Raw genomic sequence first — 27,658 nt, 5'->3', positions numbered from 1 at the left:
GGCGGCGGGGCCCGAGCCCGAGAAGATGGCGGTGCGGAAGAAGGACGGCGGCCCCAACGTGAAGTACTACGAGGCCGCGGACACCGTGACCCAGTTCGACAACGTGCGGCTGTGGCTCGGCAAGAACTACAAGAAGGTACGCGGGCCGGGCCGGGCCGCGCGGGGACCGGGGGCGGGACAAAGGGACCGCGGCCCTGCAGCTCCGGGATCCTGCCCACCCTCCAGGCGCCCCAGCCCCTCCCCTGCGGCCTTCGGAGCAGCCCCCCGCGCGCCCTCCCGCGCGCCCGCGCCCCTCCCCCAGCCTCCCTCTCCCCGCACCCCTAGCCTCCGAGCCTAGCCCCCGCCCCCACTGCTGCGCCCTCTGCCCCTTGTTTTTCTCTACTGCCCGGCAGGCCCCGGTGCCATTAGCCCACCTTCCCCTCAGCCATCGCCCTCCTGGCTCTTCTGGGAGAGGCGGCCGGCCGGGTGTGGACCGGGTGCCCAATGGGTTCCCCCGCAACCCGGAACGTGCCCGCCAGAGCTCCCCATGGAGCCGGGTACCGGTGGGGCTGAGGCCTCCCCGGTGCTTTGTGTATGTTCAGAGAGAGGATGGAAAGCAGGAGGGTAAACAGTCACAGAGCAAGCCGTTGGCTGCTCATCAGCTTGAAAAAGGTCCCCACCCAGGGATCACCTGTCTCCGCCGCTCATCCCCCACCTTCATCTAAGAGGCAACAGAATCTCTCAGGGAGCTGGGGTATAGGAGTTCCTGGGTAGCGACCCCTTCCAAAACCTTTCCTCGATTTTGCAGTGAAGTCACCCTGCAACCTAGCTTTGCAGTACCGTGGGTTTGGGGTCAAGAGGTTAGGGTGAGCGTTCTATCTCTAGCCCCTCACCCCTAAACCCCATAACTGGCGATCATAAGGTAGTGAACAAAGGGTTTAAGAATCCTTACCTGTCTTTTCTACTAGACCTCTTCGTGGTGTCGTCTTTGTCTCTAGGCCTGGTTTTCCCTGGAAATAGTCTGCCTCTCTTTTTCTCACTACCCTCAGAGAGGGGTTCTCTTTGTGGCTTTCTTTCAGCTCCCCATTTCTTCCTGCCGGCTTTGCAGCTCGTCAGAAGTGTGCTTAGTGGCTTAGGAGAACTTCCTACTGATCCTGATTATGAGCCTGGCCCTGCCCTTGGGGTCTCTCTGGGTGTCAGAATCTTGACAAATAGCTGCTATTTCTATGGCTTGTTTCTATGCCTGTGAGAGGCTCTTGCTTTGACCTTTTGCAGGGAGATCAAGCTAGGGGCTGAGCCTCCGGCCTTGGTGGGGATTGACAACTGTGACCTGGTTCAGCTTCCGTGCTCTTAGCTCTTTGTCATTTACCTTTCCCTTCACAGATCTATCTCTCTTCACCTCTCACTGAGAGGCGCTGTCTTCTTTGTGATGAGGGGGGAGAAAACGGGTCAAAAGGTAAAAAGAAAGTCTCCTGGCTCAGGTTCAAATTATAATGGAAGGCTAGGATGCTACTAGGTAGCGAAGTGTGGAAATATTGAGGTAGAGCCAGGGTTACTTGTCTCGGATACAGTTTCCTCAGACAGGGTAGATGTTTTCTTGCTCTTCTCCATCAGGCTGGTGAGGCCCTTCCTGTCTAGGAGGGCTTATGAAGACCTTTATACCCAGTCTTCAGGAGCAAAATGCACAGGCTCACTCTCAGTCAGCTTGCCCTCCTTCACTTCCTTGTACCTTTTCTTGTTAGGCTACATTATAGGGGGAATCATGGCTTTACACAGAGTTCCCCTAAGAAATGTCTCTCTTAGAGCTCCAAAGGTATTGCTTCCATGATCTGAACTCTATAAACCTCCAGAATTTTAACAACCCTCAGTGCTGTTGGTTGAGGATGAGGTGCCAAGATAATAGGGTCCTGCAACTCTAATTTCAGAGTGTAGCTGAGGAAGAGTAGTAAGCTTCCCTGTTCTCCCCAACACTGGCCATCTGGGCTGGTGACAGCAGAATTTCAGCTTCCTGGTTGGGATGTCCAGAGCCTCCCTTTTGCCATTTTCTTTATAGAGACTAAATAGGGAGAAAGGCACTGTTTTCTTTGCTCCAGATACTTCCAGAGCCCCTGGGGGAGAAATGTGGAAGATAGTGGACAATTTATCTGAGATCTATTTTTCTTTCCTTTCCCTCTTTTCCGTTAGTATATACAAGCTGAACCACCCACCAACAAGTCCCTGTCTAGCCTGGTTGTACAGTTACTACAATTTCAGGAAGAAGTTTTTGGCAAACATGTCAGCAATGCACCGCTCACTAAACTGCCGGTGAGTGCAGAAGTAGGAGAGAGGGCGGGGGGTGGTGGTGGTGAGTCCACCAAACTGGAGAGTTGTATTTTAAAAAAAGATTTGTGAATTTTGTAATTTTTGAAATTTGGGTTATTTTCTACCATCCCTATCCCTGGTCAGGGCATTATTGGCTTGGCCTAGTCTCCAGTTTACCATTCTTTTTGTCTTAGTAATACTTTGTGCAACAAATTATTTCAGAGTGCCTGGGATCAGTCCACAAGTCTCTCATGGCATGGTTAAAAGCGGACTTGAGATTTGGATTTGTGTGGGCTTGTGTTCAAATCCTGGCTTTGCTACTTGATGGCTGTGTGATCTTGGGCAGCATTCATGAGTCTTGGTTCCTTCATCTCTAGATGGGATTAGTAAACCTACCTTGTAGGGTTTCTATAATGGCACCTGAGATAATCCAGTAAAGTGTTAGCACAAGGTGGTGCTTTCTGTATATTGGTTTCTTTCACTCCCCTCTTGCAGGCCACATGATGCAATGGCACAAGGGTTAAAGAATTTCAGCTTTGAGCTGGGTACGGTGGCTCACGCCTGTAATCCCAGCACTTTGGGAGGCCGAGGTGGGCGGATCACCTGAGGTCTGGAGTTGGAGACCAGCCTGACCAACATGGAGAAACCCCCCCTGTCTCTACTAAAAATACAAAATTAGCCAGATGTGGTGGTAGGCACCTGTAATCCCAGCTACTTGGGAGGCTGAGACAGGAGAATTGCTTGAACCTGGGAGGCAGAGGTTGCAGTTAGCCGAGATCGTGCCATTGCACTCCAGCCTGGGCAACAAGAGCAAAACTCCATCTGAAAAAAAAAGAGGGAGATCAGTTCAGCATGGGATTTTGTGAAAGGATTTTAAGTGATGATAGAATTTACAATAGAACCTTGACATGCTTCTTCCGTACCTTGATTTTGTAGATCAAATGTTTCCTAGATTTCAAAGCGGGAGGCTCCTTGTGCCACATTCTTGCAGCTGCCTACAAATTCAAGAGTGACCAGGGATGGTGAGATGATTCTCTCTATTCTTCTTACATTTAGTTTAGAGGAAATCCCTCCTTTTGATTCCCTGGGGTCTTTCTGGGGTAGAAATTCTTGTGAGTCTTTATTTTGCTGGGTCAGTAGACCTGACTTGTTAGGTCAGAAAAATGGTTGGGAGTCAGAGCCAAAACAGTCGCCAAGAGTGAGTGTGTACTCGAGTATCAGTGTGTGTTTTGTAGAGGAAAAGGGATTCTTAGGTTGGCGTCTGAAACCTTTTTTTGTCCCTTTGGAGTAAGCACAGAGAGTGATTCATGGAGTTGAGATCAGTGAACCTCAGATCCCAGGTGATTTTGGCAATAGCTGTAAGCAAGCTTGCCTCCTAATTTCCCATATTAAGAAGTCATGACTGGGTGCAGTGGCTCATGCCTGTAATCCCAACACTTTAGGAGGCCGAGGTGGTTGGATCATTTGAGGTCAGGAGTTCAAGACGAGCCTGGCCAACTTGGCGAAACCCCATCTCTACTAAAATACAAAAATGAGCTGGGCATGGTGGCGGGCACCTGTAATCTCAGCTACTTGGGAGGCTGAGGCCGGATAATGGCTTGTAAAGGGGAGGCAGAGGTTGCAGCTAGCCAAGATCACGCCAGTGCACTCCAGCCTGGGCAACAGAGCAAGACTCCCTCTCAAAACAGCAACAACTACAAAAAAAAGGCTGGGTGTGGTGGCTCATGCCTGTAATCCCAGCACTTTGAGAGGCCAAGGCAGGTGGATCACCTGAGGTCAGGAGTTCGAGACCAGCCTGACCAATATGGTGAAACCCTGTCTCCACTAAAAATACAAAAATTAGCCAAGCGAGGTGGTGTGTGCCTGTAGTCCCAGCTACTGGGGAGGCTGAGACAGGAGAATTGCTTGAACCTGAGAGGCAGAGGTTGCAGTGAGCCAGGATCACACCGCTGCACTCCAGCCTAGGTGACAGAGCAAGACTCCATCTCAAAAAACAAAAGTCACATGCCCTCACCTCATCTGCAGACCTGAGCTATACCACTCACTAGATTATTGCCTCTTCACAAGGCGGCGTTACGATTTCCAGAATCCATCACGCATGGACCGCAATGTGGAAATGTTTATGACCATCGAGAAGTCCTTGGTGCAGGTAATAGGCATATCCCCTATTTATCTCCCTTCCCTCAGTGAAAATCTAAAACACTCCTTTCCCGTGATCTCATTCTATTTCTTTTCTCCACAGAATAATTGCCTGTCTCGACCTAACATTTTTCTGTGCCCAGAAATTGAGCCCAAACTACTAGGGAAATTAAAGGACATAATCAAGAGACACCAGGTAAATGGTCTGATCAGGAGAGGTTTCAGAAACTCCATGACTCTTTTCCTGATGTTTTCTATACCAAGCAGCAGCCCTGAACTACCATGTTTTCTGCTTCAGAGGTGGCTCTGTCTACTGGGAAGACTTGAGTTAAAGCCTTGAGTCTGGCCGGGCGCGGTGGCTCAAGCCTGTAATCCCAGCACTTTGGGAGGCCGAGACGGGCGGATCACGAGGTCAGGAGATCGAGACCATCCTGGCTAACACGGTGAAACCCCGTCTCTGCTAAAAAATACAAAAAACTAGCCGGGCGCGGTGGCGGGCGCCTGTAGTCCCAACTACTCGGGAGGCTGAGGCAGGAGAATGGCGTGAACCCGGGAGGCGGAGCTTGCAGTGAGCTGAGATCCAGCCACTGCACTCCAGCCTGGGCGGCAGAGCCAGACTCTGTCTCAAAAAAAAAAAAAAAAAAAGCCTTGAGTCTGTCTTTTTCTGTCTACTTCTCCCATTTTTCAGTCCTGACAGGTTTGCATTACTGTTCCTAGAGACTTATGTTGGCCTGGGGAAAAATAGTATCCACTTCTATTGAGCTAGAGATTGCTTGATTTCAGATAAATGAAATCCCTGCTCTTTAGAACTTTATAATAATGAACAGATGTCATTGATAAGGACGTACAGTTGACTTTAAATTTCCCATGTGTAGATTATCTGTTCAGAGGATTATTTGTAGCAATTTTTAATTCTTTGACTTTTCTCCATTATTAGCACAATCCCAGCTGTTTCCCTCTGCCACTTAGCTGGTGTGTGCTTAGAGAATGCAAACTAACTTTAATACTATTATAAGCAAAATATGATTAGGAAGGCAGCTCTGTGGCTAAACCTTGAGTAATTCAGAGGGGACCGTAATTTACCTGCTTCTCCTTGTGCCATCTAGGGAACAGTCACTGAGGATAAGAACAATGCCTCCCATGTTGTGTATCCTGTCCCGGGGAATCTAGAAGAAGGTGAGACCTGGGTTTTCCTGGCCACTTGAGTGGATGGTTTGGACTAGGAGGCAGAGGACTAAGATCACCATTCAGTACCTGGGCTCCTCTTCTTTCAATCTTGAATCCTCCTAACACCTTAAGTTCCTATTACCAAGTCCCCTGCTACAACAGGAGAGTGCATTAGTTAGGGCTTATGTACAGTATTTTTTTTGTGTCCCTCTTTAGCTTATATCTCTCCCTTCTCTTCCTCTATCCCCAGAGGAATGGGTACGACCAGTCATGAAGAGGGATAAGCAGGTTCTTCTGCACTGGGGCTACTATCCTGACAGGTGAGGATGGGTTCCTGGGGCAGGTTTAAGTATAAGAGCCAGACCCAGAAGCCCTGGAACATCTAGCAGAGCAAGAAGCCACTCGTTCAGAGTTATTTTTAGATCACTTAATTTGTTCTCCTCTCACCTATTAAGTGAACCTCAGTCTTGGGGGAGGTTTGGACTTAGTGAACAAGCCTTGGGCTAAAACAATTGAGGCTTTATGTATGAATTGATTATCCCCACATAATTTTTGATAAGTAAATGTTAGAAACAATCTAAATGTCTAACAGTAGGAAAATGTTTCAGTAAATTTGTATATCTACTCAGTGGGCTATTATGCAGCCTCCAAAGTGATATAAAATAACATGGACAATTTATAAGTGAATATTATTAATAGTTGCAAAAAGCAGCATGTAGGCCCGGCATGGTGGCTCACGCCTGTAGTCCCAGCACTTTGGGAGGACAAGGCAGGCGGATCACCTGAGGTTAGGAGTTCGAGACCAGCCTGGCCAACATGCTGAAACCCTGTGTCTAAAAAAAAAAAAAAAAAAAAAAAAAAATTAGCAGGGCATGGTGGCGCACGCCTGTAGTTTTAGCTACTCGGGGGGCTGAGAAGTAGTATAATCGCTTGAACCCGGGCAGCAGAGGTTGCAGTGAGCCAAGATCACACTGCTGCACTCCAGCCTGGGCGACAGAGTGAGACTCTGTCTCAACAAAGCAAAACAAAAAATAGCACATAGGCTGGGTGCAGTGGCTAATGCCTATAATCCCAGCACTTGGGGAGGCTGAGGCGGGCAGATTGCTTGAGCCCAGGAGTTTGAGACCAGCCTAGGCAACATGGTCAAATCCTGTCTTTACAAAAAAAAATACAGAAATTAGCTGGGCATGGTGGCACACACCTGTACTCCTAGCTACTTGGGGGACTGAGGTAGGAGGATTACTTGAGCCCAGGAGGTTGAGTCTGCATTGTGCCATGATTGCACCACTGCACTTTAACCTGGCCAACACAGCAAGACCGTGTCTCAAAAAAAAAAAAGTAGTGTGTAAAATATCATCTAGTATGATTATGATTATGTAAAAACAAAATTGTGGACCAGGCACAGTAGCTCACTCCTGTAATCTTAGCACTTTGGGAAGCCAAGGCAGGAGGATCACTAAAGGCTGGAAGTTCGAGACCAGCCTAGGCAGCAAAGTGAGACCCTGTCTCAACAAAAACAAAAACCCCGGCTGGACGCAGTGTCTCACGCCTGTAATCCCAGCACTTTGAGAGGCCAAGGTGGGTGGATCATGAGGTCAGGAGTTTGAGACCACCCTGGCCAAAATGGTGAAACCCCGTCTCTACTAAAAATATAAAAATTAGCCAGGCATGGTGGCAGGCACCTGTAATCCCAGCTACTCAGGAGGCTGAGGCAGGAGAATCGCTTGAACCCGGGAGGCGGAGATTGCAGTGAGCCGAGATTGCGCCACTGCACTCCAACCCGGGCAACAGAGCAAGAGCAAGACTCCGTATCGAAAAAACAAAACAAAAATTACTGTGAAAAAACATATATACATGTGTCAAGAGTAGTTATGTAAGGGTAATTCTTTTTGTTCTCTATTTTTGAAATGTTTCGTAATGTGCTTTTACTTCTTTATAATAAATAGAATACCAAAAAAAAAGCCAACCCAATACTTTCTGTAAATGGAAAGGATAAAAGATTTGCACTTCACTTTTCCACAATTCTATCCCATTGATTCTACTGTGTGCTCAATTTCCCATGGCAGTTATGACACATGGATCCCAGCGAGTGAAATTGAAGCATCTGTGGAAGATGCTCCAACTCCTGAGAAACCTAGGAAGGTGAGCTTTTCTTGTACCCCCTCTTCCCCAAAAAGAATGCCAGGAGCAGTCTACTCTTGGAAAGTGAAACAGAGGCTCGTGTGCCCTTGGGCTTTTTCTGTTAAGGGTCCCCAGACAGAGCTGTGGCTTCCAGGCTTCTCTGCAGCATGATCTGCTTTTGTACTTTAGATTCATGCAAAGTGGATCCTGGACACCGACACCTTCAATGAATGGATGAATGAGGAAGACTACGAAGTAAATGATGACAAAAACCCTGTCTCCCGCCGAAAGAAGATTTCAGCCAAGACATTGACAGATGAGGTGACAAATCCTGTTCTTTTTTCCTGGTGCCCTTAGCATAAGTCTCAGAACAAATCTTCATTGGGGATTGTAGGCTGACATTTGTCCCGATTCTCCATCCTATAGGTGAACAGCCCAGATTCAGATCGACGGGACAAGAAGGGGGGAAACTATAAGAAGAGGAAGCGCTCCCCCTCTCCTTCGCCAACCCCAGAAGCGAAGAAGAAAAATGCTAAGAAAGGGTGTGCCAGCCCCTAGCCTGCCCCCGAGTTCACCATTCTCTCCACATCATGTTGAAGGAAGGAAAGACAAATCCCTTCCTATAACCACCTGGCCCTGACCTGGGTGTGCCGTAAATACTGCAGGTGTCCTGAGAGGGAAGATGAGGAGATCTTTAGCTACTCAGTTGTTAGTTCTGGTCCTGGCGCCACTAGAAATTTAAAGAGAGCTTTATCAAATGAAAAGCCTTTGCCACTTCCGATTAGTCTGTGATTACTGGTTTCTGTTTGTACTCAGCTCTACCCTTGGAATTCTCTGTCACTTCCCTTCCCTTGAACTTCAACTTCCAGGGACTCCTTGTCCAAGGATGACTGAGTTCTCTTTCACTCTTTCCTTCCCAGTCCCTCAACACCTTATACTAAGTCAAAGCGTGGCCACAGAGAAGAGGAGCAAGAAGACCTCACAAAGGACATGGACGAGCCCTCACCAGTCCCCAATGTAGAAGAGGTGACACTTCCCAAAACAGGTACAGGCCAGGCTGAGCTCCTGGAATCCACCCCTACTCCCCATCCTGATTCTCCTTTGCCGAACCCCGAGTGAGCTGATTTCTCAGGTCCAGCTCCCAGTCTACAGGATCCACAATTTAGTTTTTACATAATCATAATCATACTAGATGATATTTTACACACTACTTTTTTTTTTTTTTTTTTTGAGACGGAGTCTCACTGTGTCATGAAGTCTGGGGTGCAGTGGCGTGATCTTGGCTCACTGCAAGCTCCGCTTCCTGGGTTCATGCCATTCTCCTGCCTCAGCCTCCTAAGCAGCTGGGACTACACGTACCCACCACCTCACCTGGCTAATTTTTTGTATTTTTAGTAGAGACGGGGTTTCACCATGTTAGCCAGGATGGTCTTGATCTCCTGACCTCATGATCCGCCCACTTCGGCCTCCCAAAGTGTTGGGATTACAGGCGTGAGCCACTGCACCCGGCCTGTACATGTACTATTAAGTCACTACTGTGGGAACGTTATAAAACACAAACATATCTAAAAAACTGAAAAATGTAAAAAATGATAAACATGAAGTATCCAGGCACAGTGGCTCACCCCTGTAATCCCAGCACTTTGGGAGGCCGAGGCAGGCAGATCATGAGGTCAGGAGATCGAGACCATCCTGGCTAACATGGTGAAACCCTGTCTTTACTAAAAATACAAAAATTAGCCAGGCGTGATAGCACACGCCTGTAATCCCAGCTACTTGGGAGGCTGAGGCAGGAGAATCATTTGAACCCGGGAGGTGGAGCTTGCAGTGAGCCAAGATCGCACCATTGCACTCCAGCCTGGGCGACAGAGCAAGACTCCGTCTCAAAAAAACAAAACAAAAAACAAAAACATGAAGAGAAATTCTGTATTCTCTTCCTGAGTTGCAGTGGATCATCTTTTGCATCCTATGTTAGAACCCCACTTTGGAGACCATTGCTCCACCAATGCTGGTTTACAGTCTGTATTCTATAGACTCACCCCAGGTATTCCAGACGTGTGTTTCAGGGGTAGGATTAGGGGTGCCACCAAGAAGAGTTCTGGCTTCCACCTCCTCATCAATCAGCTCTCCTCTCTCTGTTTGCTCCTGAGCATATGCATATGAATTCAGTTGAGGAAAGTATGCTTTCAAAAACATTTAACACCTAACCATTCCTCCACAGAATGATTTGGTCAGATTCAGTATCAGACCATTAAAAGCTTACAGATACATAGATGGAGATAAAGACCTATCAAAGACAAGAATGATTAACGAATGTACATAGAGAAATAAGCTATTTTTTGGTTGGAGAAGTGGGGAAAGTAGCAAGCAAGTTTCAGGCCCTAGAATAATTGTGACTGGAGAGAATTACTATATTTTGCAATCAGATGAAGAAAATTTTTGGAGAAAGTAGGATCTCTGTAACTATTAGATTGAAGGCTTGAATTAGGCAAAATCTGTCTGATAAAATGACTCTCTGTTTTGGCAGTTAACACAAAGAAAGACTCAGAGTCGGCCCCAGTCAAAGGCGGCACCATGACTGACCTAGGTAAGACTGGAGCCTCTTGGGCAAGGCAGTCAGAGCCAAGGGGAGGGGAGGGCTCAGCTGCTCCCTTTTCGCTAACCTGATGGGCTTTTTGTAGGGCTTTCTTGCCCCTCAGGAGGCTTCAGCTTTACATCTTGGTCTTTGTCTTTCAGATGAACAGGAAGATGAAAGCATGGAGACGACGGGCAAGGTGGAGCCAGTTTAGAGAGGCCCTATCTCTCTATGTGATTCTGATTTGTGATTATAGAGTTCATTCTGCCCAAACTTTTCAATGCCCAGACTTTACCCACCGTAGACTAATTCTAGCTGTTGTTCAAAACTCTGACCCTTTCAGAGTCCTGGGGCCCATGACTGCTCAGTCCCATCACCTATCTGTAGTGTCCACATTCCTGGGGGGTGGGAGAAGCAGAGGGTTGCTAGGGAGGAAACAGGAATGCTGAGTGTCCAGCAGCCTCCATACTTATAGGATGAGGATGAGAACAGTACGGGGAACAAGGGAGAGCAGACCAAGAATCCAGACCTGCATGAGGACAACGTGACTGAACAGACCCACCACATCATCATTCCCAGCTATGCTGCCTGGTTTGACTACAATAGGTATGGTTGTCCCCAACTTCGCACTGAGTCCTTATTTCCCTGCCTCCAGGGGTCAACAGGCTGTTCTTCTCCCTGCCTCCTCCAAATAAGTTATTTTTTCCTCAGCCAGATAGACCAGAGTACACTATAGTTTTAGGGGAGCTCCTGGTGTCCTTTTGAGTCTTACAGCCCTGTGGGATGTTCTCCCTAAGCTTCTAACTGCAGCAATTTCGAGCTTTTTTCCTTCTTTGCCTTCTAGACTTTTCCTCCCTTGGGGCCCCCATCCCTTCAACAGTGCCTTCTTCTGAAACCACTCTGGCTTCTCTTACAGCGTTCATGCCATTGAGCGGAGGGCTCTCCCCGAGTTCTTCAACGGCAAGAATAAGTCCAAGACTCCAGAGATGTAAGGAAATCTCAGCTCATGATTCTCTTTCTCCCTCCTGTCCCCCCATTCACCCTTCCTGATCCAGTAACATTCAGTTTAGCAAACATTTCTTGAGCTCCTTCCATGAGCCAGGCACTGTGCTAGGCTTACAAAGACACAATATCTGCCTTTAGGCAGCCCTGGCCTAGCATGTAGACACATGTTCTTTAGGATTTGCCTAAGGGTGCTATTAAGCATGTTCTGTATATAACAAGTACTTACTTCAATGCCTCAAATTCTTTTTAACAGGGTATAGAGCCTTTAAATCCATATTACTGATACTGTCTAAACTGCAGATATTCCTAGCACAAGTAATAGCTTTGATTAAAGTGTAAATTACTATTACCAGGCTGGTTCCTGAGAGTAGGTTTTCATAGAAAAACAAGAGAAGGAACTAATAGAAGACCAGTTTATATAAATTAAGGGATGGAGAGGGCTCTCTGGGAAAGAAGTGTAGGAGCCACAGTGGCTCACGACTAAATCATCCCAGCTACTTGGGACACTGAGACAGAAGGATTCCTTGAGGCCAGGAGTTCAAGAATAGTGTGAGCAACATTGCAGGACTCCCATCTCTAAAGAAGTGAAAAAAAAAATTAGCTGGGCATGGTGGGGCATACCTGTGGTCCCAGCTACTTGAGAAGCTGAAATGGGAGGGTTGCTTGAGCCTAGGAGTTTGAGGCTACACTGAGCCATGATCATGCCACTGCACTCCAGCCTGACTGACACAGCAAGACCCCATATCTAAAAAAATGAATGAACAAGGCTGGGCACTGTGGCTCATGCCTATAATCCTAACACTTTGGGAGGCCGAGGCGGGTGGATCACAAGGTCAGGAGATCAAGACCATCCTGGCTAACGTGGTGAAACCCCGTCTCTATTAAAAATACCAAAAAAGACCAGGCGCGGTGGCTCATGCCTGCAATCCCAGCACTTTGGGAGGCGCAGGTGGGCAGATCACCTGAGGTGGGGAGTTCGAGACCAGCCTGACCAACCTGGAGAAATCCCATCTCTACTAAAAATACAAAACTAGCCTGGCATGGTGGCACATGCCTGTAATCCCAACTACTACAGAGGCTGAGGCAGGAGAATCGCTTGAACATGGGAGGCGGAAGTTGTGGTGAGCCGAGATCATGCCACTGCACTCCAGCCTGGCCAACAAGAGTGAAACTCTGTCTGGAAAAAAAAAAAAATAGCCGGGCATGGTGGCACGCATCTGTAGTCCCAGCTAGTCTGGAGGCTGAGGCAGGAGAATCGCTTGAACCTGGGAGGCAGAGGTTGCAGTGAGCCAAGATCACACCACTGCACTCCAGCCTGGGCGATAGAGCAAGACTCTGTCTCAGAAAAAAAAAAAAAGTTAATGAACAAATAAATAAAAGTATGGGTTTGGGGCTCGAAAGTCTTCATCTCCTTCAAGATTTTGCCTCAGGCCGGCTGAGCGTGGTGGCTCACACCTGTAATCCCAGCACTTTGGGAGGCCGAGGCAGGCTGATCATGAGGTCAGGAGATGGGAGACCATCCTGGCTAACACAGTGAAACCCTGTCTCTACTAAAAATACAAAAAAAATTAGCTGGGCATGGTGGCGGGCACCTGTAGTTCCAGCTACTTGGGAGGCTGAGGCAGGAGAATGGCGTGAACCCGGGAGGCAGAGCTTGCAGTGAGCTGAGATTCTGCCACTGCACTTCAGCCTGGGCAACAGAGCGAGACTCCGTCTCAAAAAAAAAAAAAGATTTTGCCTCAGGCCAAACCTGCTTGGCTTTGGATAAGACGTGGCAATCTTCTTTGGTTAGGAATACTTGAAGATAACCACATTGATGAGGTGGGTGAGACTGAGAACTGAACAAGTTTTCTTCCTAGGTATTCCACAGCTTGCCTTCTCTGGTGGTCCCTCCATGTTTTTTCCTCATAGCTTGCTGTGGTTCTTTCTTCTTCTCTTCCTGGAGAAAGCAGTATGTGTGAAAAGAAAGTAGTGATCAGATGAAATGAATTCAACATGACATGCAGGCAGGGTTGGAGTAGGAACTGAACTCTTGGTATAAAATAGTAAATGATGGGCTCGGTGTGGTGGTTCACGCCTGTAATTCCAGCACTTTGGGAGGCCGAGGCGGGGCAGATCATGAGGTCAGGAGTTCGAGACCAGCCTGGCCAACATGGTGAAACCCCATCTCTACTAAAAATACAAAAATTAGCTGGGTGTGGTGGCACGCACCTGTAATCCCAGCTACTTGGGAGGCTGAGGCAGGAGAATCACTTGAGCCCAGTAGGTGGAAGTTGCAGTGAGCCGAGATCACGTCATTGCACTCCAGCCTGGGCAACAAGAGTGAAACTCCATCTCAGAAAAAAAAAATAGTAAATGATGATAATTGCCTACATCTGGGAGCTTAGTATCTCCCAGGCACTATCCTAAATGTCCAACATACATTGAGTAATTTAATCTTTATGTCAACGAAGGTTGATATCATCTTCAGTTGACAGATAGGGTACAGAGGAGTCAGGTCACCTGCATAAAGTCACAGAGCTAGTAAGTAAAACCAGGATCTGAATCCTTTAATCTGGCCCATGATCTGAAAGTTTACACTGTACCACGTAATAGCCGCCATTTTTTTTGAGCCCCTACAGTGCCCCAGGCACTGTACTAGTACTCTATAGACCTTTCATTCTCAACGGATGTTCCATTTTACAGATGAGGAAACTGAGGTTTAAAAAAATCGAAGTAAATTGCCAGGGTCCTCATGGTAGAACTGGGATTAGGTCTTTTCTTCAAAACGTATGTTTTTTACCATATTATGCTAACTAGCTGTGTGCATGAATAAGGACTTCCTTATTAACATCTGAGTTTGGAAATGAGTACTTTTTCTTAACTTCTAATTCCTTGTTTAAAAATTGTATAAAATGGCCAGGCGCAGTGGCTTATGCCTGTAATCCCAGCACTTTGGGAGGCCGAGGCAGGAGGATCACCTGAGGTCAGGAGTTCAAGACCAGCCTGACCAACATGGAGAAAACCTGTCTCTACTAAAAATACAAAATTATCCCACCGTAGTGGCACATGCCTGTCATCTCAGCTACTGAGGAGGCTGAGGCAGGAGAATTGCTTGAACCCAGGAGGCAGAAGTGACTGTGAGCCAAGATCACGCCATTGCACTCCAGCCTGGGCAACAAGAGTGAAACTCCATCTCAAAAAAAAAAAAATTGTATGAAATATCCATAAGTATAGCCAAGGAGATAATTCATTTAAAGAAAACACCATCAAGGAAAACTAAGACCTATTTGAAACCCTTTCATCTAGCACATAGCAGGCACTCAGCGTATTGAGTCAAATAATCTACTTTTTTCCACCTTTATCATGCAGGAGAAGTCGTTAGCTCTCTTACCATTTTTTCCTTTAGCCCTTTAACAAACATTAATTTTTTTTCTTGTTTCTCTTTCTCTTCTAAGCTACCTGGCCTATCGAAACTTTATGATTGACACTTACCGACTGAACCCCCAAGAGTATCTTACCTCTACCGCCTGTCGCCGAAACCTAGCGGGTGATGTCTGTGCCATCATGAGGTGGGTCTTGTGGCTGAGGGGAAGGGGGTACATGAAGATGCCTGCCTATGGATGTGTTTTGACAACAGTAGAGATGCCAGCAAGGAACATAGAGGAGCAGGCAGAAAAAAACACCTCTAGAGAAAGGTGAAGTACAGGTTTGGGAATGAATGACTTGGGGGATTAGCAGTGGCATTCTCTGAAGTGTAGAATATAGGACAAAGGAGCACGTGTGTAATTGAAAGCTACTGGTTCAGGCCAGGTGTAGTGGCTCATGCCTATAATCTAAACATTTTGGGAGACCAAGGTGGGAGGATCGCTGGAGGCCAGAAGTTCGAGACCAGCCTGGGCAAAATGGCGAAACCCCATCTCTACAGAAAATGCAAAAAAATTAGCTAGGCGTGGTCGCACGTGTTTATGGTCTTAGTGACTCAGGAGGCTGAGATGGGAGGATCACTGAGCCCTGGAGTGGAGGCTGCAGTGAGCGGTGATCACACCACTGCACTTCAGCCTCTCTCAGGGATAGAAAAAAAGAAAGAGAGGGAGAGGGAGGGAGTGGGGAGGGAGGAAGGGCAAAGAAAGAAAAGAAAAGAAAGAAACTGGTTCAGTTTTACTAGCTATTCAGGAAGAAATGTTCAGTAGGTAGGTGGATATAGAGATTGGCCCAGGCTGGAGATGTAGACTTGGGTGTCACTGGCATTTAGGTGGTAAATGAACAACTGGAGTAGGTAAAATTTCCTAAGGAGTACAATGAACAGAGGAAAAGGCTGGGGTTGGGTGGGGAGGGGGTTTATGCCCCAACTTCTACCCCCAGTTTTCCTCTTCCTCATGCACCTTTCTGGCTATCCGTGTGACACTGTCTCTGCCTCTCTCCGCACAGGGTCCATGCCTTCCTAGAACAGTGGGGTCTTATTAACTACCAGGTGGATGCTGAGAGTCGACCAACCCCAATGGGGCCTCCGCCTACCTCTCACTTCCATGTCTTGGCTGACACACCATCAGGGCTGGTGCCTCTGCAGCCCAAGACTCCTCAGGTAGGGTGAGGTACTATGGGGATGGGGCGGGGTTGGGAAGATTGGGCTTCTTTGAACTTTTCTTTTTCTGGTTTTTAGGCTAATGGTTCAGGAGTGTTTTGAGGCTTCTTGCTTTTCCATGGGATGCAAAGGGCCACAGGAATCAGCCCCATGTGTTTAGCATCCTCTCTCAGCCTTTGTACCTAAGGCTGTAATTGCTGAGGGAGAAGAGATTATCCTTTTACTCAAGGAGCAGACAGGCTAATGTAGGGGATTCAATAGGTAGAGAAAAATGGCTTAAAATTAACTTGAATGAAATTTTTAAACTTTGTCATCTTTGCCACATTTTTTCATTTTTGCCTCATAATTATCACCTTCTTTTTTTTTTTTTTTTCATTTCCACTTCATCCATTACAAAATTTAGGAAGAAGGTTATGTGGCTTGCCCAAGGTCACAGAGTACCAAATCTAGGATTAGAACGTAATTGTCCAGCTCCTAAGAGAACCTGTAAAGATAATGTGAATATATATGGATATCATGCCAATGACATGTCTTACTAATCATGAAGGGAACATGGAACAGTGGCATGAGTGCCCCCAGAGCTTGCGGGCCGCCCAGCATTTGGTCTTGAGGCCTCCAGGGCCTTGACCTGGTCATTTCCTGCCCAGCCTCCATGACGCCAAGCTCTGTCCCCCAGGGCCGCCAGGTTGATGCTGATACCAAGGCTGGGCGAAAGGGCAAAGAGCTGGATGACCTGGTGCCAGAGACGGCTAAGGGCAAGCCAGAGCTGGTAGGTGGGGTGCAGACCCTGCTGGGCTGCTCATTTGCCCCTTTATTGGGGGGCCCCTGCCCGGGAAGAAGAGACATGAGAGCAGAGGAACTACAGCAGTAAGGGAGGAAGTCCCACCCAGGGGTGTCCCTGGCTTTGGGAAAGAAGCTCCTTCTGTCTGTTTTTTCTCTCTGTCAGCCCCTGGCTCCCAGTGGTCACTTGTACTCACCTCTTTCTTTCCCTCCACAAATAGCAGACCTCTGCTTCCCAACAAATGCTCAACTTTCCTGACAAAGGCAAAGAGAAACCAACAGACATGCAAAACTTTGGGCTGCGCACAGACATGTACACAAAAAAGAATGTTCCCTCCAAGGTAGGAGGTGGGGGCCGACTTTAGGGGTAGAGAATGTTCACTCCTCAGAGGTCACAGGCTCCTCTCTTCTGACCTGCCTGTGTTTCCCCTGCAGAGCAAAGCTGCAGCCAGTGCCACTCGTGAGTGGACAGAACAGGAAACCCTGCTTCTCCTGGAGGTAATTGGGGCAAAGAAAAGAGTTTTTCTCTGGAAACAGAAGTGGGCTCCGTGTAGAGGCTCACACCTGTAATCCCAGCACTTTGAGAGGCCAAGGCAGGAGGATCGCTTGAGCCCAGGAGTTCGAGACGAGCCTGGACAACATAGTGAGACTCTGCCTTTATGAAAAATTTAAAAAATTAGCCAGGTGTGGTGGCACACACCTGTGGTCCCAGCTACTCAGGAGGCTAAGTGGGAGGCTTGCCCAGGAGGTCAAGGCTCCAGTGAGCTGTGATCATACCACTGCACTCCAGCATGGGTGACAGAGTGAGACAAGACCCTGTTTCAAAAAACAAACAAACAAAAAAAGAAAACAGACATGTTGAAGTTGCTGGCCACACTTGTGAGTGAGGAGAGATCGTGGAGTTTGGCATGAGCAGAGCATGATCTTGCCCTGTCTCTCCCGTTCCCAATGCCTGTTGCACCTGCCCCAGGGACCAGCTCCAGGCTGGGGATTTGGGCCATTTCATTAACTTCATATCCTTTCTTAGTGCTACTTCAAGATCCCTCTTGGACCTAGCAGAGTACACAAATACCAGAACATAGAGAGCTTTGAAACCAGCTGCCCTTAGTAGGATGGGGGGAGTCGGCCTTCGAGAAAAGTGGCTAAGTAAGCGGAGTTATGTCTCCACCACTACCACCAGGCACTGGAAATGTACAAAGATGACTGGAACAAAGTGTCCGAGCATGTGGGAAGCCGCACACAGGACGAGTGCATCTTGCATTTTCTTCGTCTTCCCATTGAAGACCCATACCTGGAGGACTCAGAGGCCTCCCTAGGCCCCCTGGCCTACCAACCCATCCCCTTCAGTCAGTCGGGCAACCCTGTTATGAGCACTGTTGCCTTCTTGGCCTCTGTCGTCGATCCCCGAGTCGCCTCTGCTGCTGCAAAGTCAGCCCTAGGTAATGGGGGTGGGCGGTTCCACCTGGCCTTCTTAGTTTGCTTTTGAAGGGCTAGTTACTCAGACTGTGAATCCTCTCAAGTTTGGCTGCCCTGCTGTCCTTGTCTGTGCAGGCCTCAGCTCGGGCATCTGTCTAGGCTCCATACTGGCTTAGATAAAGACATGGGCTTGTGAGTAAGCTTTTGCAGGGATTGCCAGAACTGTCCCCCTGCGCCACTCCCAGCCTCATCCTTTCTGGGTCTTACAGAGGAGTTCTCCAAAATGAAGGAAGAGGTACCCACGGCCTTGGTGGAGGCCCATGTTCGGAAAGTGGAAGAAGCAGCCAAAGTAACAGGCAAGGCGGACCCTGCCTTCGGTCTGGAAAGCAGTGGCATTGCAGGAACCACCTCTGATGAGCCTGAGCGGATTGGTAAGGCCAGGCAGGTTCCCACATTTCTTGCCTTTCACAAGAGCCGGAGCCACCTGGCCTCCCTGTGCCATTTCTGCCTCAAGTTGGCATCAGAGCACAACATGAATGAGAAAATCGGTAGGGTTTTTATTTTCCCCATGAGCTTACCTCAGGGGCTCTGGACCTCTACTGGCCCTCTCATGAAGATTTTGGGTAGAAAAATCTTGGCCTGTAGAAGGGGCTATTAGAAAAGTCTTGTGAAGGCTGGGCGCGATGGCTCACGCCTATAATCCCAGCACTTTGAGAGGCTGAGGCGGGTGGATCATGAGGTCAGGAGTTCAAGACCAGCCTGGCTAAGATGCTGAAACCCCGTCTGTACTAAAGATACAAAAATTAGCTGGGCGTGGTGGCGCGCACCTGTAATCCCAGCTATTTCGGAGGCTGAGGCAGGACAATAGCTTAAACCTGGGTGCCAGAGGTTGCAGTGAGCCAAGATCAAGGCCACTGCACTCCAGTCTGGGCAACAAAGCAAGACTTCGTCTCAAAAAGGAAAAAGTCTTGTGAAGGCTGGGCGCAGTGGCTCATGCCTGTAATCCCAGTACTTTGGGAGGCTGAGGTGGGCAGATCATTTGAGCACGGGAGTTTGAAACCAGTCTGGGCAACGTGGCAAAATCCCGTCTCTACAAAAAAATACCAAAAAAATTAGCCAGGCGTGGTGGCATGTGCCTGTAGCCTCAGGTACACAGGAGGCTGAGGTGAGAGAACTACTTGAGCCCAGGAAGTCAAGGCTGCAGTGAACCATGATTGTGCTACTGCACTCCAGCCTGGGCGACAGAGTGAGACCCTGTCTCAAAAGAAAAAAGACAGGTGTTATGGAGAAGCTGGGTGCAGAGGCTCACACTGTAGTCCAAGCTGCTCAGGAGGCTGAGGTGGGAGGATTGCGTGGGCCCAGGAGTTTGAGACCAACCTGGGCAACACAGCAAGAACCTGTCTCTAAAAAAAAGAAGAGTGTTAGACACAGACGACTGTGTATTAGACATTTCCTGTTTTCCTTTTCCCATGGGCCCAGAGGAGAGCGGGAATGACGAGGCTCGGGTGGAAGGCCAGGCCACAGATGAGAAGAAGGAGCCCAAGGTACGGAGGGATTGCTGGGAGCTGCAGGGGCTGTGTGCAGCACTGTGGTGATGGGGGAATTGGCCTTGTTCAGCTTAGGTGGGCAAGGGCTGGTTTTGGACGGGGTTGTCTCCTAGAATGAAATCACCTCTGAAGTAAGAGGAATAAATTTAGTTCCCTGTCTGGCTCCTCTGTGTGAGAACTAATCACCCCAATCCCTGATAACTCTCCTTTTCTATCACTGGAATTTCAGGAACCCCGAGAAGGAGGGGGTGCCATAGAGGAGGAAGCAAAGGAGAAAACCAGCGAGGCTCCCAAGAAGGATGAGGAGAAAGGGAAAGAAGGTGACAGTGAGAAGGAGTCTGAGAAGAGTGATGGAGACCCGATAGGTGAGCCTCCCACAAGGGTAGGTGGGGGTGCAGGGAAGAGAGGTGAAACTGTGGGGCTAACTTAACCCTTGTCCTGGCCCAGTCGATCCGGAGAAGGAGAAGGAGCCAAAGGAAGGGCAGGAGGAAGTGCTGAAGGAAGTGGTGGAGTCTGAGGGGGAAAGGAAGACAAAGGTGGAGCGGGACATTGGCGAGGGCAACCTCTCCACCGCCGCTGCTGCCGCCCTGGCTGCTGCCGCAGTGAAAGCCAAGGTGAGGCCAGACCTTGAAGACCTCAGGGAAGAAAATGCCCACTTCTCTAATCTCATGTTACTTAGAGGAAATCCTTCCTCACTCACACCTTAAATAATGCTGACCTATTTATTTTTAATTTTTAATCTCTGGAGGAGGTAAAGTTAGTCATCCCTTCTCTAAGCTTTAAAAAAATATGTCACCATTGGGCCTGTTTTCAACCCTGTCGGTATTTGACTCTGTGTTACCCTTTGCCACAGTATCTCCATGTTTTTATTGAGACAGAGTCTTGCTCTATCAGATCTCGCTCACTGCAGCCTCCACCTCCCAGGTTCAAGTGATTCTCCTGCCTTTGCCTCCCGAGTAGCTGGGATTACAGGCGCACAACACCATGCCCGGCTAACTCTTTGTATTTTTAGTAGAGACGGGGTTTCGCCATGTTGACCAGGCTGGTCTTGAACTCCTGACCTCAGGTGATCCACCTGCCTTGGCATCCCAAATTGCTGGAATTACAGGTGTGAGCCACCACACCCAACCTCCATGTTCTTTTATTTATTTATTTATTTATTTATTTATTTATTGAGATGGTGTCTCACTCTGTTGTCCAGGCTGGAGTGCAGTGGCACAATCTCGGCTCACTGCAGCCTCCACCTTCTGGGTTCAAGCGATTCTCCCACCTCAGCCTCCCGAGTAGTTGGGATTACAGGCACTTGCCACCATGCCTGGTTAATTTTTGTATTTTTAGTAGAGACGGGGTTTCACCCTGTTGCCCCAGGCTGGTCTCGAACTCCTAGACTCAAGGGATCTGCTCATCTCAGCATCCCAAAGTGCTGGGATTACAGGCTTGAGACACACCACGCCTGGCCAAAATAATTTAATTTTTTAAAAAGGCTGGCCGCAGTGGCTCACACGTGTAAGTAATCCCAGGACTTTGGGAGGCTGAGGCAGGTGGATCACCTGAGGTTGGAAGTTTGAGACCAGCCTGGCCAACATGGTGAAACCCTGTCTCTACTAAAAACACAGAAATTAGCTGGCGTGGTGGCGCATGTCTGTAATCCCAGCTACTAGGGAGGCTAAAGCACGAGAATTGCTTGAACCCATGAGGTGGAGGTTACAGTGAGCTGAGATCATGCCACTGCACTCCAGCCTGGGCAACTGTCTCAAAACAGTGAGACTGTCTCAAAAAAAAAAAGACACGGTGGCTCACACCTATGATCCCAGCACAAAAAAAGTCAAGCCCTTTTACCATGAGTTGTTACCACGGCAAGTTTGTTCTTATACCTGCCAGCATCCACCCTACCTTTCTTCTGTATTGTCTTCAGTTGGTCCTCCCACTGATGTGTTGTCTCATTCCTCCTTCCCTAGCACTTGGCTGCTGTTGAGGAAAGGAAGATCAAATCTTTGGTGGCCCTGCTGGTGGAGACCCAGATGAAAAAGTTGGAGATCAAACTTCGGCACTTTGAGGAGCTGGAGACTATCATGGACCGGGAGCGAGAAGCAGTGAGTAGCAGGAGCCCTGGAACCCTGCTGTGCTGTGCCTCAGTTTAAAATCAGAGGGGCGTGTGTGTGTGCATGTGTGTGCGCGTGCGCGTGTTTCAGTGAAAGAGAGATAAGCAACAGTTGGGAAAGCCTGAGACTGACAGGGCTTCAAAGCAGAGCAGGGCAGGAACAGGGCAGGAGTAGGGCAGCCAGTTAAGGACAGTTAAGTGGTCTCACAAGTGAAGTCTGGGGACTGAGGTCCCACAGAAGGTCAGCTCCATGAGGCAGGGACTCTAGTTGGTTGTTTTGATTGCTGTATCACCAGGTCCTTGAGCAGTGCTTGACCCATAGTAGACTCAAATAGTGATTGAGTAAATGGGCTTAAGGAATGATGAGATAGAGGGTTAGGGTCTCAGATCCAGGAGGTACACTTGGAAAGGGAATGGAACAGACACAGTGTTGAACCATTTTGTCTTTGGAGGACATAAGAAGAAACAGACAATAGGGACCAGGCATAGTGGCCCACATCTGTAATCCCAGTACTTTGGTAGGCTGAGGCAGAGGATCACTTGAGCCCCCCCAGGAGTTCAAGACCAGCCTCGGTAACATAGTGATATCCCTGTCTTGACAATTTATTTTATTTATTTATTTATTTATTTGAGACAAGAGTTTCGCTCTTGTTGCTCAGGCTGGAGTGTAATGGTGTGATCTTGGCTCACCACAACCTCTACCTCCTGGGTTCAAGCGATTCTCCTGCCTCAGCCTCCCCAGTAGCTGGGATTACAGGCATGCGCCACCACGCCCAGCTAATTTTGTATTTTTAATAGAGATGGGGTTTCTCCATGTTAGTCAGGCTGGTCTCGAACTCCCAATCTCAGGTGGTCGGCCCACCTCTGCTTCCCAAAGTGCTGGATTACAGGTGTGAGTCACCATGCCTTTTTTTTTTTTTGAGATGGAGTCTCACTCTTTCGCCCAGGCTGGAGTACAGTGGTGCAATCACAGCTTACTGCAACCTCCGCCTCCTGGGTTCAAGCAATTCTCCTGCCTCAGCCTCCTGAGTAGCTGGGATTACAGGTGTATGCCACCATGCCCAGCTAATTTTTGTATTTTTAGTAGAGACAGGGTTTCGCCATGTTGGCCAGGCTGGTCTCAAACTCAACCTCAGGTGATCCGCCTGCCTCAGCCTCCCAAAGCGCTGGGATTACAGGCAAGAGCCACTGTGCCCAGACCAAAAAATTTTTAAAAATAAACAAATTAGCCGGGCATGGTGATGCTAGCCTGTGGTCCCAGCTACTCAGCAAGCAGAGGTGGGAAGATCGTTTGAGCCCAGGAGGTCAAGGCTGCACTGAGCCATGTTTGCACCATTGCACTCCAGCCTGGTTGACAGAGTGAGACCCTATCTCAAAAAAAAAAAAGAATAAAAAGAAATAAAAGATAGGGACCTCAGAGAACTTAAGGTTTAATGGGAGACATCAAATGAATATACAATATGGAGACATCAGAAACAGTTAAGAAGGTTTAAAGTATCTGACAGGTTCACGTTAAGAGATTGCACATCGGCCGGGCATGGTGGCTCATGCCTGTAATTCCAGCACTTTGGGAGGCTGAGGCAGGTGGATCACAAGGTCAGGAGATCGAGACCATCCTGGCTAACACAGTGAAACCCTGTCTCTACTAAAGAATAAAAAATACAAAAAATTAGTTTGGCATGCTGGTGCGCACCTGTAATCGCAGCTACTCGGGAGGCCGAGGCAGGAGAATTGCTTGAACCAGGTAGGCGGAGGTTGCAGTGAGATCACACCACTGTACTCCAGCCTGGGCGACAGAGTGAGACTCAGTCTCAAAAAAAAAAAAAAGAGAGATTGCACATCAAGTTTCTAAGTCCTGAGATCATAAAATAAAGCTAAAGTTCAGAGGCAAATGAATTGATCTGGAATAGCTTCCTAAGAACAGTGAGTTTTTAGTGAATTTTGAAGTAAGAAAAGAACTTGAGTTGACAAAAGGAACTGGAAGCATTTTCCAAAACAAGGTAATGGCAAGTTCAGAGCTTTGTAGCTGAAGTGAACTGGGACCAGGTTAAAGTCATTGCAGTAAGAAACCATATGGGCACCCAGGAGACATAAAGGTCATGGGAATTTGCACGAAGTGGGGTGGGGAGGACAGAGGAGGCACAAGCGCAAGATGTAGATTTTGGGAACCTTCTGATTGAGAGGCAGGATCTTTCAGAAGAAGACAAAGCAGGGGTCAAGGCATTTGCCTTTGGGATCTGCTGAAAACTGGATAACAATACACAATTGGCACTGGCAGCTGGAGTATCAGAGGCAGCAGCTCCTGGCCGACAGACAAGCCTTCCACATGGAGCAGCTGAAGTATGCGGAGATGAGGGCTCGGCAGCAGCACTTCCAACAGATGCACCAACAGCAGCAGCAGCCACCGCCAGCCCTGCCCCCAGGCTCCCAGCCTATCCCCCCGACAGGAGCTGCTGGGCCACCCGCAGTCCATGGCTTGGCTGTGGCTCCAGCCTCTGTAGTCCCTGCTCCTGCTGGCAGTGGGGCCCCTCCAGGAAGCTTGGGCCCTTCTGAACAGATTGGGCAGGCAGGGTCAACTGCAGGGCCACAGCAGCAGCAACCAGCTGGAGCCCCCCAGCCTGGGGCAGTCCCACCAGGGGTTCCCCCCCCTGGACCCCATGGTAAGTGTCATGTTCCAGAACTTTTGTTGACTAGAAGAATCCAGGTGAATGTCCCAGTTCCCCTCAAAGGGAATACAAGATGAGTCTGGAGATGAGGTTAGCCTCAATTTCTATAGATGGGCCCATCTCTCTTAGGCCCCTAAACCAGCAGGAATCCTTCCCCAAACTCGAGAGCTTTGGAATTTTGTTCACTTACTCTAGTGTCAGAAAAAGGGAAGACAGAGCCAAGGAATGGCTAGATTATCCTTGTTTGTAAAAGTGAGTTATTCTTTGGGAGGCAGAGGCGGGTGGATCACGAGGTCAAGAGATCAAGACCATCCTGGCCAACATGGTAAAACCCCATCTCTACTAAAAATACAAAAATTAGCTGGGTATGGTGGCGGGCGCATGTAGTACCAGCTACTCTGGAGGCTGAGGCAGGAGATTGCTTAAACCTGGGAGGTGGAGGTTGTAGTGAGCCAAGATCGTGCCACTGCACTCCAGCCTGGCGACAGAGTGAAACTCCGTCTAAAAGAAAAATAAAAAAGAAAAGAGTTGTTAAGCAACATTTTATACCTAACTTTCTCCATCTCTCATCTTTATTCTTAGGCCCCTCACCGTTCCCCAACCAACAAACTCCTCCCTCAATGATGCCAGGGGCAGTGCCAGGCAGCGGGCACCCAGGCGTGGCGGGTAATGCTCCTTTGGGTTTGCCTTTTGGCATGCCGCCTCCTCCTCCTCCTCCTGCTCCATCCATCATCCCATTTGGTAGTCTAGCTGACTCCATCAGTATTAACCTCCCCCCTCCTCCTAACCTGCATGGGCATCACCACCATCTCCCGTTCGCCCCGGGCACTCTCCCCCCACCTAACCTGCCTGTGTCCATGGCGAACCCTCTACATCCTAACCTGCCGGCGACCACCACCATGCCATCTTCCTTGCCTCTCGGGCCGGGGCTCGGATCCGCCGCAGCCCAAAGCCCTGCCATTGTGGCAGCTGTTCAGGGCAACCTCCTGCCCAGTGCCAGCCCACTGCCAGGTGAGAAGGGGCCAAGAGGGGAGAAGGGTGAGGGAGAGGGGTCCACATGGAGGGAGGGTGAGCGGGCAGGTGGGGGAAGAGGTCAGGTACTAGACTTTCCACAGTCTTTTTTGAACACTCTGGTAAAATTAGAATACAGGAGGAAAGGCCTCTCTGGCTGTCCTCCACCAGTCCCCAGCCTGGCAGCTGCCACCTTTGGGATGGTATTGGGGCCTTTCACTGGTGGGTCATGGAGCAATCCTGTGGCAGAGAGCATCTCAGTTGTAAACTTGAAAAGCAGCTGTTTGCATGATGATTGTCATCCCTTTCCTTATTCCTATCACGTTCAGATGCCCCATTTAGAGAGTCTCCTTTCTATCAGTTTTTCTCAGTATGAGGTAGAAGAGGGTGTTGGGAACAGAAGTTGAACATTGTGGGTACCTCATTCATCCACCCAACCACTGCATGCCATGCCCGGTTCTGTCTGTATTGGTCTGGGTCTGGAGCCCTCTCTCCTGCGCAATCTAACTGATTCATCTTACTTTTCTCCACAGACCCAGGCACCCCCCTGCCTCCAGACCCCACAGCCCCGAGCCCAGGCACGGTCACCCCTGTGCCACCTCCACAGTGAGGAGCCAGCCAGACATCTCTCCCCCTCACCCCCTCTGGAGATCACGGTTCCAGGAACAGCCCTTCCCCCACCACTGGGACCCTCCCCAGCCTGGAGAGTTCATCACTACGTAAGGAAAGCTCCTTCCGCCCCTCCAAAGCCCTCACCATGCCTAACAGAGGCATGCATTTTTATATCAGATTATTCAAGGACTTCTGTTTAAAAGATGTTTCTAATGTCTGGGAGAGAGGATAGGATGGGAATGCTGCCCTAAAGGAAGGGCTGGTGAAAGGTGTTTATACAAGGTTCTATTAACCACTTCTAAGGGTACACCTCCCTCCAAACTACTGCATTTTCTATGGATTAAAAAAAAAAAAAAAGTAGATTTTAAAAAGCCACATTGGAGCTCCCTTCTACCCACTAAAAAATAACCAATTTTTACATTTTTTGAGGGGGAGTGAGTTTTAGGAAAGGGGAATTAAAATTCCAGGGAGAGCTCTGGGGATAGAACAGGGTGCAGATTCTGTCTCTCCCCAAGCCCCTTTTTAGTGACTGAGTCAAGGCCCCAGCTCCCCTAGCCCACCCTACACTGAGCTTATTCGAGTTTATTCGTACTAATGATCCCTCCTGCGGCTTCCTCATTGTTGCTGTTTTAGGCCACCCCAGCTCAGCCAATGATTCCTTTCCCTCTGAATGTCAGTTTTGTTTTTAAAAGTCACCTGCTTAGTTGATGTCAGCGTATGTGTATTTGGTGGGGAAAACCTAATTTCGGGGATTTCTGTGGTAGGTAATAGAAGAAAGGGCAGTGGGGGCTGTTCTCCTTCCTTCCCTGGGCTGTATCCATGGACTCCTGGAAGGCGCAGAGAAGGGAGCTGTAAGAGGATGCGAAGTTTTAAAACCTGAAATTGTTTTTTAAAGCACTTAAGCACCTCCTTATTATGACTTGGTGGGTCACCCCTTAGCCTCCTCCCTCTCCCACCAAGACTGTGAGAACTTCAGCTGATAGCTGGGGGCTCCCCAGATGAGGATGCAGGGATTTGGGAGCAGTAGAAGAGGGTGCCCAACCTTGGGCTGGACCAACCCTTGGCTCAGAGCTCAACTCTGCTTCCTGCATTCCTGCTCCACGTCCCAGCTCCTCCCCTGTGACTGGAAGGCAGGTGTGCCTCCAGGCTCTGCACTGGTTCTTCTTGGTTCCTTCCACCAGGCCCTTTGTTCCTCATGTCCCCGTGTTTCTCTCCCTCTGCGTCTTAGCACCTTTCTTCTGTTCAAAGTTTTCTGTAAATTTTCTTTTTCTTTTTTTTTTTTTTTTTTTTTTTTTTTTTTTATAAATTAATTTGCTTTCAGTTCCATCTTGTGGGTGCATTCTGTGTTCTTCTTACCTGTGGCTGTCAGGCAGGGGGACTGGGATTGGAGCAGCTTTCCTGGAGTCCTTCACAGCGGCGTTTACCCGGGCCGCAGAGACATTATGCAAGCCACAGGGCCTAGACACTGCGCCTCCCCACAAAACACGAACAGCAGCACAGATGTCAAGACTGTGTGCTGGTATAGGAGCAGAGGCTCTCACCTGCCCTAAAAGCTGTTTAAGACTTGGAAGGACATTCCCACAATAATGGAATTTTGTATCTTTATCCCTTCAGAAGTAGTGGTTTCACTCCTTCCCTTATTAGGGAGGAGGCAAGTCCCTTACCTCCTTTTGT

The 27,658-nt window shown here is 48.7% G+C and overlaps 1 protein-coding gene across 21 annotated transcripts; it reads left to right on the top strand.

Annotated features, from left to right (window-relative positions):
* Positions 1-27,310, top strand: SMARCC2 (SWI/SNF related BAF chromatin remodeling complex subunit C2). 21 transcript variants are annotated; one of them, XM_005571200.5, is made up of 30 exons: positions 1-136; positions 2,164-2,283; positions 3,217-3,302; positions 4,348-4,429; positions 4,523-4,615; positions 5,526-5,595; positions 5,837-5,906; positions 7,653-7,728; positions 7,897-8,028; positions 8,134-8,249; positions 8,628-8,752; positions 10,235-10,294; positions 10,444-10,481; positions 10,758-10,888; positions 11,199-11,270; positions 14,725-14,838; positions 15,698-15,851; positions 16,528-16,620; positions 16,856-16,972; positions 17,067-17,129; positions 17,812-18,070; positions 18,317-18,478; positions 19,527-19,591; positions 19,824-19,959; positions 20,042-20,208; positions 21,553-21,687; positions 23,974-24,355; positions 24,944-25,027; positions 25,307-25,372; positions 25,906-27,310. In XM_005571200.5, exons 1-30 carry the CDS (start codon positions 26-28, stop codon positions 25,980-25,982), a joined length of 3,456 nt encoding a protein of 1,151 aa, XP_005571257.1. In that variant the 5' UTR covers positions 1-25; the 3' UTR covers positions 25,983-27,310. The 21 variants fall into 21 exon arrangements, 20 of the variants coding, with proteins under 20 accessions (XP_005571257.1, XP_005571253.1, XP_073863203.1 ...); XM_005571196.5 differs by having other exon boundaries at positions 16,853-16,972; XM_074007102.1 differs by lacking the exon at positions 2,164-2,283.
* The last annotated feature ends 348 nt before the right edge of the window (positions 27,311-27,658 follow it).

The sequence above is a fragment of the Macaca fascicularis genome, chromosome 11 (assembly GCF_037993035.2).
Source record: "Macaca fascicularis isolate 582-1 chromosome 11, T2T-MFA8v1.1".
Classification (NCBI taxonomy): Eukaryota; Metazoa; Chordata; class Mammalia; order Primates; family Cercopithecidae; genus Macaca; species Macaca fascicularis.
This window is presented reverse-complemented; position numbering and strand designations above follow the sequence as displayed.